Source organism: Orbicella franksi, chromosome 14, assembly GCF_964199315.1.
Source record: "Orbicella franksi chromosome 14, jaOrbFran1.1, whole genome shotgun sequence".
NCBI classification, from domain to species: domain Eukaryota; kingdom Metazoa; phylum Cnidaria; class Anthozoa; order Scleractinia; family Merulinidae; genus Orbicella; species Orbicella franksi.
This window is the reverse complement of record NC_138158.1, coordinates 10839221-10851720: the sequence shown is the minus strand read 5'-3', so window position 1 is coordinate 10851720 and position 12500 is coordinate 10839221. Positions and strand designations below refer to the sequence as shown.

At 37.9% G+C, this 12500-nt stretch overlaps 2 protein-coding genes across 2 annotated transcripts; one reads left to right on the top strand and one right to left on the bottom strand.

The window, feature by feature from the left end:
• Positions 1–537: 537 nt before the first annotated feature.
• LOC145468770 (adenosine receptor A2b-like) lies at positions 538–8396 on the top strand. The gene is made up of 3 exons (XM_081452461.1): positions 538–886; positions 1143–1315; positions 7262–8396. Exons 1-3 carry the CDS (start codon positions 538–540, stop codon positions 8276–8278), a joined length of 1539 nt encoding a protein of 512 aa, XP_081308587.1. The 3' UTR covers positions 8279–8396.
• A 1212-nt stretch (positions 8397–9608) lies between these two features.
• On the bottom strand, positions 9609–10953 carry LOC145468355 (uncharacterized). The gene has a single exon (XM_081452053.1). The coding sequence runs from the start codon at positions 10850–10852 to the stop codon at positions 9902–9904; it is 951 nt and encodes a 316-aa protein (XP_081308179.1). The 5' UTR covers positions 10853–10953; the 3' UTR covers positions 9609–9901.
• Between the last annotated feature and the right edge of the window lie 1547 nt (positions 10954–12500).

The following is a 12500-nucleotide window of genomic DNA, read 5'->3' as shown; positions in this document are numbered from 1 at the left end:
TGCAAGGATAACCAGTGATTTCAAAATGGATTTAATAAAGCGTGGAATTGCACTTGTGCATAAAGGGATATTGCTGACGCGAGTCGCGAGCAAAAATTGTTGCAATCGCGAAAACAAAAATGTAACTCGTGCTGCAAAAATATCACCTTGGAAATGAGAAAATTTACAGAAAATGAAAAACACGGCAAACAAATTAATCTCGATGCAATTTCGAAGCAAGAAGCACCGCAGCTTCTCAAGCACTTCTTTCTAGACATAAGGCAGACGGCAAAAGAAAACAAAGGCAAAGAATATGAACCAGGAACATTACAAACTTTTTAAATTTTTTTAAAAATTTTTTTAAAATTTATTTCCACACTAACAGACCAAAAAATCTACTTACAATGCAAAATACTTACAGTACAATGTTACAGTACAACGTCACAAACTTACCGCAATGGTTTACGAAGGTACTTTGTGGAGCGTCCATGTCCACCAGCAGTAGACAACTTCGACCACGAAAAATCTTCAGCCATTGAATTCGAAGAAGTTTCAACGATGCTATCCATGAAAAAAAAAGATTTGAAGCAAAAAGGTCTTGGCAAAAAAACAAATGCCGCTCAACCAGTTGAAACAGAAGATAATGAAAAGATGTGGTCGTCAGGTACAATCGGCCTTCAATTAGGAATGAGAGAATTTAAAGAACAGCATGACTGTAAACTAAGTGATTTCACCGTGGCAGAGCAGTACATCGAATGCAAAGAACGACAAACCAACAACCGCCAGGGAGACGAACCGACTGCGACAAAACGGGCGAGAAAGGATAACAAGAAGATTTGGAGGACGGATGGTGGAGAGCGAGATCCGCACAGAACATTTATCGAGTACGTTGGCTATCGTCCGAAAGGTGAAAAATACATTGGCAAAGCAAATGCAGAGTATTGCGTCCATTGCCTCCCTGGACGGCAAATTCACAAATTCGAGTGGTCGCAAAACAGTCATCCAAGCGCTCCGCGATGATTTCGACCCACTGGAGATCTCACAACTCACTGGCCACGCCAATCCAGAATCCATATCCAGCTGCAGCCATAATCCTCTGAAAAACAGCGGCGACTGTCGAATAAGTTGGCCGGTTTCAACCCAAGCACGACAACTATCAACAGCTATCAACAGCTATTCAAGTTATGCTTTACGGGAGATTGTTCTCAAAAGCTCAGCCTCGCCAAGCAACACAGCAGCAACTAGTAACAGTGACAGCAGTGCCGTTCGTTCTAGTTACCTGATGACAGGGGCAGTTGACGGGATGTTTACTGGAGTAACTTTTAATAATTCTCCAGTAAGCTCAAATATTTTCATAAACTTTCAGTCCAACATGACACCAACAAGCGACTCTCTGCAGTGAAAGAAAAACCGTTAAAATGTTGACTTTTAAGCTTTTTTGAGCTATTTTTCGTAAGAGTTTACTGAGAAATTCCAGTCTTAATCATTATATTTTGAATACAAGTTTTTTTAATAACTGTAAAGCACTTACGGGTTTTTTGTAGATCTTGTTTTAATACCTGAACGCTTGAAATTTTCCTTTCGCTTGAGTATCTCAATTGTTGATTGTCGGCGCCACAGCCAAGTTGTATGGTAGCGGGTAAATCCAAGAAAGCCTTTATAAATCCAAGATATTCATTGAATGAAAGAACTTTTCTATAAAATCGTTGTCTTAAATAACTCCGTATTTTGTACTTGCAGTTTTTTTGCTGAAGATTGTAAAATTTGAGGCACTGCTTTCTCCACAAGTTTGAAATAAAAGTGGTTTTCATTCTAAAAATATCTTGTTTCCTATTCGCTAGATCCTGACACCTGACTTTGAAAGGGTTTCCATTGTTTGCGCACTGACGCTGCGCACAAAAATACAAAACGTTTGGTTTCGCCCAGCGATTTGGTGGCTTTAGCTATGCGATTCAAGAAAAATTCACCACCTGACGAGTGAATTTCACGTTAAATTTCACTTGAAAAGTCGATATCGCAATCATCGCTTTGCGATTCGTGCGATATCGGTTTTTCGCATGAAATTTAACGTCGAATTCACTCGTCTATAGTAGCGGGCTGAAAAATTTGTAAATATTAGTTTTCTATAAATATAGCTGCACAGTATTTTGGTGCTATTTGTTGAAATCAAACTCCGTATGTACAGTCAGTGACATCATGTACAGTCAGCTATGACGTCCATTTTGAGGATCGTAAGGTAGGAAAAAATATATATACAAGCCCAAAGAGCGCTAGCGTCTGCTTAATAGGCTACTGTCTTGAGATAATATAATAGAACGCAAAAACGAAAATCGAAGTTCAAATTCCGTTTTTCAATGTCTTACGAAAATAGAAGATGAAAAACGGAAATGACAATTGCAATTATATTCTGTTGTACGAAGTCATGGGAAAACGAAAAACGAAAATAGAAGTTCCAATTTCGTTTTCAATGTAGTAGGAAAACAAAAAACGAAAATAAAAGTTCTTATTCCCTTTTCCAATGGCGTGGGTAAATGAAAAACGAAACTGGAAGTTCGAATTTCGTTTTCAAATGTCGTAGGTAAACGGTTGGCACTAAGGTACACGCGTTTGTCAGCCTGTCTGTTTAAACTGACCGAATTATTCTCCGAGCAGAGAATAAATGGATATCCCTGACATAAAAAAAAGACATCTTCCCGTCAAAGCTGACATGCAGTAGAAAAAATGTCTGAATGTTTGCAATAGGTCTAAGGGTTTATTCTTATCGTTTTTGTTATTCTTATTTACTTTTCTTGTTTTCAATATCTGTTGAATTGTACGTTCATTGGTTGTTTTTTATTATCAAAAAGAGTATATACATATAGCCGACGCTGTTGTCCACCGACACAGTCACGGAATTCTTACCATTTTGTTCGTTGTCGATATATACGACAGTTGCATAAAAACAGGAGTTTTCCTAAGAGAAAATAGAAGGTTAGTTTCAGAATCTTTGGGCGGAATTTTTTTTTTTTCGTGAGGTATTGTATCCTGCGCGAAGCCCTGTAGCTCCGAGATCATTCTCGCTAAAATAATCTTCTCAGACACTTGACTTCTTATCTTAGTCCCTCGTCTGAAGTCTAAAATTAATATTAAGTTTTTTTATCATTGTCAGCCATATTGAAATCAGTTTTTGATGCCTTTTAGCTCGTTATCGATGCTGCATTTCGTCAAAACATTGACAAATAAGTAGACTGTGTACCCACTCGGCTTCTTCTCGTAGATCTGCGGTTACTCTGACAATGCTATGACGGAGTAGGAGCGTCGTCTTGTACTTCGTCTTCGGCGAACATCTCGTCTTCTCGTCGTCGAAAACTCATATTGGGCCGCGAAAATAGAAAATGCTTGTCATCTATTATATGTAAAATTACTAAAATATTGCACTGATATCCGATTTTTTCTTCCTTACAGTGAAATAGGGCGATGAAATAAACCAGGAGTTGTTCGAAGGCCGGCTATCGTTAACCCAGGATTAAATGTTAAACGAAGTATTAATTTTTGTCGTATAAAAATGTGTTTCACTGCTTATGTTTTGTGTAGTTTGAGATTATTCAAACTCAAAACTGAAGGTCAAATAATATAAACAGAAAATCTCACGATAAGTGAAATCAAAAATAAAATGAAATTAAAATTCTCGCTAATCCTGGGTTAGAGTAATCGGGATTTGAACAACCTGGCCCTGCAAAAAAAAATCCACTCGTTTTTAGGTTCTTTCCAAATTTCAAGATTTCGAGAAATGAAGACAAAATCAACGCCGATCACAATATTACTCTTATTTCAGGAATATAATTCTCCCTTGTACACAGTGGGAATGGTTTATTATTAAAAATGACCTAGTTCATGCAAGTAAATGCGTATTTGTTTGCAGGCGAGGTCACAGATCAAAACAATGTTTATATGTTTTGAAAAAGGGAAAGAAAAACAAAGTCAAGAATATGTTACACATCGGGCTTCAATGTAGTCTCTTTTTTTCTCACATTATGTTCTATTATCACCATCAGTTAAGAACATGCAAAATGTCTTGCGTGCAGGGACTGACATTTTTAATAACGGCATTAATTTTAAACAAAAATATTTCTGTAGCATTTCAATTGAGCGAAAGTTAGGTTATAATGATGTTCCTGTTATTTTCACTGTAATGTTTTCAGCATAAAAGACCGCTCTTTTTTCATTATACTGATGAAAATCAATCAAACTGTATTTATTTTACTAACGCGATCCGTGAGGTTAGTTTGAATGATTTCCAGAAATTTCGAGTTCATATAAGTTTACCTTTGATAAATGTTATCTCCTGTGCATGCTAAGGACAACAGTCGACAAAAGTCAATAAAGCCATGACAATTATTTATTTGGCTCTCCTCTAAACATTAATTCATGATAAGGCAAAGCCATTCAAATTTTAATTTAAATTAAAGTCGCTTCGCTCTGTTATTCTAAAAAGGAAATAAGTTTCTGTCGTCCTTCGGTCGACCACTGATCTAAGAGCTTTTCCCGTCACCTCTAGAGTTAAACAATAGAACGAAATCAATTAATATTTCACTAACTTAATTTCTTTAGAGTTGGGATGGAAACTTATCATACTAAGCAGGTGTTCGGAAATTGTCTTTTCCGATGATATTTATTTTCCACCAAAAGTTCATTTACCCTGACAGTTTGGCAGGGTTCTTCGTTTAGTTGTTTTATAAGGTAAAGTACATCTCCCAAACATCCTGGGAGTCGAAAGTTTAATTGTTATATTTGCCCCAAGATCGAAGTACAATTCTTGCAAATGTCAAGAACCGCCAAGGTAGGAGATTGCATGTTGTGAAACTGTTGTTATTGTCAAAACACTTTATATTACATCCAAAATTCGAAGAAGTCTTATTTGGACATTTGCACATATGCAAAAGGCGTTAGTCATTTGCAATATTACAAGGTTCACCGCAAATCCAATTGTGGGTTATATTTAGGGTGGCGGAACTGGGTCGTTACGGTTTTGCGAGGAAAATCAGATGTTGGAAATTTTGTTCCATTATCCGTTTCTATATTTTCGGACGGATTATATTCAGTGAACTTTTAATATTAATTCACTCGTTTTTATTAAATGACAGAGCTATGAAACGGTTTCCAAGAAAAAAGGAGATTTATTTTCGAAGCTGTGGCTATATTTTTCTTAGAAACAATTTAACAAAAGATTTATATGAATGAAAAATTTTTCCTGCAAAGAAAAGAAAAGAAAAGCGATGAAAAATAATTTTGTTTGGTCATCATGCACTGTTCATTCATTGCAATGTTCCCAGTTACTGCTATTTTTCACAGAATCACAACTCAGCAAAAGAGAAAATATTCACAAGAGTTTTGCGCAACCTTAGAACATCCTCTCGTTAAGGTACAATTGTTTATTTTCAGTCACGGTTACACCTAAAATGTACCTACAAAACGGTATCTAAAATGTACCTGCAACACTCCAGATGACCATCGTACTGAAAAATAAAGCTGTATTAAATCATCTAACGGTTAACCTAAAACCGTTGAAAACAGCTAAAACAACCGGTCAGCCAATATATTCTTTGAAAAACTCTCCATCTGGTGAACTGAACATCACTGAAAAGTACAGATGGTATGTAAATGGTGTGAGACAAGTAATAGCAAGTAAAAAAGAAATAATTTTGAACAGTTACTGTAGTTTTAGAGACACCCACCTATGAAACCTTCAGAACCGTACGGCGTCAATTGCTTTTGGAAATTTTCACAAGAGTGGCAGAAATTAAATAAATTGAATGCTTTAAACACAAAAATAAACTTGATCAATTACTTTTACTCATTTTCACGGCATAATTCAAATTCAGTTATATTAAATGCTTTGATCTAGACAACAGTTGAACACATTTACCCTTAATTGAGAAGAAACCGCATCGGAATACTTAAGCGTTTGCAGAAGAGGTTGCTCTGAGCTTGTTCAGCTATTCCTTCTCGACTAATGTCATTAGATTTTCTTTAATGTTCTTTGTTGTAACTCACGATTCCAATTCATATCTTCAGAGAGGCACTATAAACATAGAGGAGATAATCTTGTCCTAGATGGTTACGTAACATCAATTTAGATCATAAATAATTCATCAAGGGAAAACAAAATAAATCGGTTTGACCTAAACGGTTCCAGCCTTACTTGAAGCTTTCACTGCTGATTACTAAAAAATGAGTTCGGTGATCCCCATGTTTTACCGATCTCGAATTGCAATAACCTTGCCAAGATGAAGCTTTTCCCAAACAATGTGGGAGCGAATTTAGAACCACTTTAATTTTTCAAAAACATTAAGGTAATTGTCAGGTTGTTGCCGACTCCTCACTGCAAACAGCTGTAAATTGGTACCACATTCCCAGTTGGAGCCCTCCGGCGCTCCCAAATATTTGAGGAAGGGTCGCCGAGAAGAAGATTCTCGGTCGTTTCAGCGAAGAGAGGAATAAAAAGATAAAAACAACATATATATACATGTAAGCCAATGCATAATCTGCATAACTCTCCTACGGACTATGGATACACCATGACTTCAATTCTAGCGAAAGAGAGGGCGCTTGCGCTTGATACATGACTTCGGTGAAATTATTCATCAAGGGTTCGTATTTATCAAACTATAAGCGAAAGACTGCGTTTCATCACATCACCAAACAAAAATACGACGCGTAACGCTAGGGGGCGTCTTATCTCAATCCAAACAAAAGGGTAACGAGAGAAATACAATCCCCAACATATACGCTGCTTTAAATCCCATTATTAACCCCCCGTCAGGATTATGATTTCTATTGTTTACATTTATGAAATTTTAATGAGTTTGAGAACTCGTTTCGTTATAAACACCAAGGCCCCATCCAAACTACAACGGGAGAAATTTGAAAACGCAGCTAAGGGTTAGGCCTGCCGTCCAAACTAATAGGTCACGACAACGTTCTTCAAACTAGAGGAATTTCAAGTGAAACGCCGGCTTTGCCCTTTTGTGTGGACAAAAATCATTTTGAAAACAGAGCTTTTCTCAAACGATGACATCATGGTAATCATGTGATTTTTCTATCCGGGTTTTCCTCAAACATAAATCCAAAATGGCCAGTTATTGTTGAGTTTTCAAATTTCTCCGGCGTAGTTTGGACGAAGCCTATAGCAAAGGAATAATGACAGCAAGAAAATAACCAAAGATAGGAATTCAAGTCTTAATTATTGAAATTTATTTTAAACAATTTGCTTATTTCTTCATTTGCTTTTTGTTTTTCCTAGATTCAAATAAACTGTAGTAATCATCTTAGCAGTTCATCTTGGGATTTTAACGATACCACATCTAACAGGTCCGTAATGCGTGCTGATTCGTCTTTACCACAGACGCACATTTCTGTGTTCATTTGTTTGGGACTGCTTGGAGCCGCAATCGTGTGTGCAAACTCCGTGGTCATCTTTCTGTACAGACGAAAGGCATTTTTAAAAACGAAAACAAACCTTTGTCTAGCCTGTTTGGCATTGTCAGACATGCTGGCTGGTGCTATTACTGTTCCTATGGTAATATCGTGTAATCTGGCAGAGGTAGATATGGCTACTAAGCAGCATATATGCACCGCTATGGACTTGTCTTCCAGATTTATTTCAATATCAACCGTGCTGCACCTGTTGTTAGTAACTGCGGAGAGATATTTCATGATAATTCACGCAATGCATTATCCGTACATCGTTACAAAGTTTCGATTGAAAACTGTCCTGGTGTTTATCTGGTGTTCCTCGCTGTCAACCTCGCTCATTCAACTCGTGTGGATTCCTTTTGATGGCCCGACCACTGATGAAGTCTTCAAAAAAGACACCATATACAGTTTGACTGTCTTTTTTGGAATTGTGGTTCCGAGTTTACTTATTATGGCGGTTGCTTTAACTTCTATCTTCCGAGTTCTTAGAAGGCAAATCCAAAATATAAAAAGAGGAAACAGTTATAAAACAAGGGCTTACCAAAGCAGACCGATACCTCTGGAGGGCAAGGCTATAATTGTGTTCGGCTCGATGATTTTAACTTTTATAGCATGTTGGTTTTCATATTTTCTTGACGGGCTAATGCAGGATTTAGACCTGGAAGCTCCCTATCTACCCAACTGGGCTCGCGTAGTTCTCATGTTCCTGCGATTTGGCTCGTCGGTTTTAAATCCGATACTATACACTTTCTTTAAAGAGGATTTCAAGAGAGCTGTACTAGTGTCGTTTGTAGGAGCACAACGCTCTACCCGTTGGACCACGTACGATGCTACACCAGTTTGAGATGCCAGTTGCAGTCAGTGCTAAGTTCAAAATATGGATCATTCTTTATAAATCCGCTAAGACCAGAGTAGCAATTGCATTTCTTAGTTCACAATTAAAAATTAGTTGAATTCTAGGGCCTCTTGAATACAATCAGTGCTAAGCTCAAAATATGCATTATTCTTCATAAATCCGTTAAGACCAAAGTAGCAATTTTAAACTTGTATTTCTTAGTTGACAATTAACAATCAGTCGAATGCCAGAGCCTCTTGAAAGCAGTCAGTGCTAAGCTCGCAATATGCATTACTCTTCATGATTCCGCTAAGGTTGTATTTCTTCGTTAACAATTACAATCAGTTGAATGCTAGGGCCTCTTGAAATTTAAAAGTTTTACATTAACTTTTATAACGTCAAGGCCGTTTCTAGTATGAGGCAAATTGGGGCACTTTTCGTTTTTGTTGTATTTCTTTGTAAAACACTGCTGAATATCTAGGAAGAGAATGTAATTATGGACATTGCCTCAGTTATCTTTTCTGGTTACGACCATGATTGTATTTCATAAGTTGATTTTTTCAGACACTTAGAGTTGGAATGCACTCTTATTGTTCATTGGGCAAGAAAAGTTTCATTGCAAAACTGAGAAAGAGGGATTTTTGCAAAAAAAAAAGATGAGAAGGCGCTGATTAGTTGGCAAGCGAACTTGTTGGTTCACTCAGCCTTTATAACACCTAGACATAATGACAACATTTTCAATTTGTTCATTACAGTAAAGATTCACCGAAAGTACTTAAAACTACTTAAAAGAAAAAATGCTGACAAATGTGCTTTATTCTCAAAGTATAATGTGACGAATCTTTCCTTTCAGTGACTTCCAAAAAGTTTTAAGGATTAATTGCTAAGAGTTTTGGCGACCAATCTTCCTGCCTAAAGGATAATTTTTCTCAACTAAACATTTTAAGATCGATTCTAAGAGTTTCCACGTGTGTTTTACTCTACTGATTAACATCTTTATTATCGTGAGAGCAGCTGTGTTATTTGAGGAAAAATATCAGAGTCCATAAGTTTTAAGAGCTTTGTTCAATTAGCGAGGGTCGAATGCAGCTCAAAGCTGTAAAAACAAAATCTTTGGAACTCTTTCAGATTGCACTCGTCTTGTGTAAATTCAGATTTCGCTGTTCAAACAACGCGGCCGAAGACAATTGGTGAAGAAATCACCCCATCTTTCTTTTTTTTTGAATCATTACAAGTAAATAAGATCAAAAATCAATCTTCAAACAAACAATAACGCATATTTAATTCAACGACTTTACATTGAATACGTTTCTCAAGAACAGACACAGTGGCTGGGAGGACAATAACCCGGGGGGGGGGGTACTTTGGGAATTTCTGGGTGGGGATGTGCCGCTGGGTGGGGATCCTGGAACCCTTAGCCTATACCAGAGCTAGTTCAGCTGAATTTTGCTACCCTATACTAGAGTAAACTCCCCAAATCCCCCCATCTATCGACACTGTTGAGGCTGATTTGCGTAAATTTAAACCTGCTGATTTGATTTTTTTATATTTTTGAGTGGCAATTCCTGGTTTCCTTAGTCTAGATAAAATCTTCAACCAACTAGTCTGTTTTGTGAAAAATTATACCCTATTCTAGACCCAAACGCTCTGATTTATATACCCTATCCTAGGGTAAACTGCTTGAAAACCATACCCTTCACAGCGGCACATACCTATATAGCCCATATATGGCAGTTCACCCTCCCCGCCGGGACAATAACCCATTGCACAGTTGGTACGACACCATTCATCTATAAGAGGGTTCCCGGCCCAGTCTGCTGTGGCTTTGCACTCTCTGAAAGGAGGTTTCGGTGTTGGTAGTGCTGTAGCTGGTCTTTGTGTAGTGCCTACCACTGTTGCTATGGGTGTCTCTGTGGTGGGCTCCTCCGTGGAGGTAGCTGGACCTCCCGCTGATAAGATTCTAATCTCTGCGCAGTTCACAAAAGTCTCTTGCTTCTTCCCCAAGCCATGTCCGCAAACGCCCTCGTCATTACAGCCCCAGTTGTTGCCCGCTATCCACCACCATTGCATCACGCAGTGATCACACGTCAGACCTTTTGGAAGCTTGAGCTTAATCTTGAACATTCCATTTGTTGACGAATGAAGTGGCCATGTGTTGGAAACATTAGGCTGTAACAGAACGTGATTCAGTTGTTCTTGAGTGATGGAAGGCTTCTCGAGCTTGCCCACTCTGAACCGAAAGAACCCTTGATAATTTGAAGTGATCTGAACGCTGACTTCGATCTCCTGTCCCTCTGTGTACGTTTTGGTGATGAAACCGTCCGCGTAATTGCCAGGGTAGACGTACAATGGGTCCTTACGATGATAAGCGTCTCCACACACGCCGCATTTTCCATTGTTCTGACTCCACTGGACGTGAAACCCTCCGCAGTTCAACTCGTTATCTGTGAACTGTTTCGGACGATTGGGAAAAACTCTCCATGCGGAGTTTCTGCTGGCGGGTTCTGCCAAATAACCATGACCGAGTACAAAGGCAATCAAGCTAGTAACCACGAGAAGACCAAGGATTTCTTTCGCCGCCATTTCTTCCAGACAGATCTTTGATGCAAAATACTAAAGAGTGAAAATCCAATCCAAGGTCATGCAGTGTTAAAGGGGTTGATGCATTGCGCGCGCAAAGGATTATCTCCTATGTATCGCCCTTTGATTTGAAGCTAAGTGCGAAGCTATCTTGAGATTATTGACTTGCATTTATCGCTTATTGTTAAAGCATTTTCCTTATAATCTTTTTCTGCCTCAGTCTTAAAAGTAATGGTCTCAAGAAAAAATTCATGCTCATAAAAAAGTAATAAACCAAAACAACTGAAAAGGGAAGAAAAAAATCCAGTTGCGTAATGCTGTGTTGTGCGAGGAAAAATATCGGAGATCATAACTTCCAAGAGCTTTGTTCAAGGCACGAGGGCAGAATGCGGCTCAAAGCTGTATAAACAAAACATTTTGGACTCTTTGAGATTACACTTGCCTTGGGTAAATTCAAGTTTCGCTGTTCAAACAACGTCGTTCAGTTTACCAATTTTTAAACGTCATGGCTTTAGTTATAAGCAAAGAAATTAAACACAAATAGGCATTATATATTAACAACAGGCTTTTTGCCAGTCACGAGCTGCAATGGAGCTGTTACATACATACCATAAAGTTGCGAATTGGCAACCTTTTCTTGTAGCTCCCCTCTGAGGGGGCGCTGCTTTCGCAGGCAGGCCGTCCATCTAATGAACTCAGAAGCGTTTTGAATGAAACTTCGCGAAAGTAGTTAGTCTTTTTTTTATATAGAAGCATGATCACTGAAAAGGAAAATAAAAATCGTAGTTGTTTTTTCAGTTGCAAATTGAATTGAAGTTTGTGCTTGAATAAAAAAGACAAGGATTGTTTCAATCTATAATAAAAATAATTTACAATAAGTTTAAAAGGGTAACTTATTATTTCAGGGCTATATAAACAATGCCCTCCATTTGACGCTAAAATATGCTCGGAGATTTGTCCGCGGCCACGTCTTAAAACAGTCAGTTACCCCCTGGCACCAAGGTAGACTCTCTAGAGAAGTTCACTGACATGTAAAAATTTGTAAATTTTGTTTTCACATATTGTCGCTATGCTATAAATAACTTTTCCCGAGTCTCTCGCTACATCTCAAAAGCCTGTAAGACTAACGAAGAGAGGGAAGGAGGAAAGGAGCGAAAAAGGACATACCCCCATCCTTACATAAAGGCAACTATTTTCTGCCCCTCCTTCTTCTCCTACAAAATATACGAAGAGTTGGTTTTGTTCCATGACTTAAATATCAACTAAAACCTGAAACAAAGGGAAAGTGAGATACTAGACAAAGTATATAGCAGTGACAGCTATAATAAGCAAGAAAATAGCATTACACCAGAATCAGGTCAAATATGAACTCAGAGCCGGACGAGATAAAATACAGACTCAATTTGTAACCATTGTCAGAACTAGAAATGTTAAAAAAAAAACCTCTCTTAACGAACACTTAAATTTTGCTTTTTTCATCATCACAGTGTCTTGAAAAGATTCCAGTAGAAAATGAAACGTGAAGCCCTGATCGGGAAATCTGATAACTGGTTACGTCATTGTTAAATTAAAGGAGGTTTTGCTTTAAATAGCGCAGGCGTATGTAGATTTGATCATTTTGATTTTGGATTTCTCGAAGAACGCGGAGAGT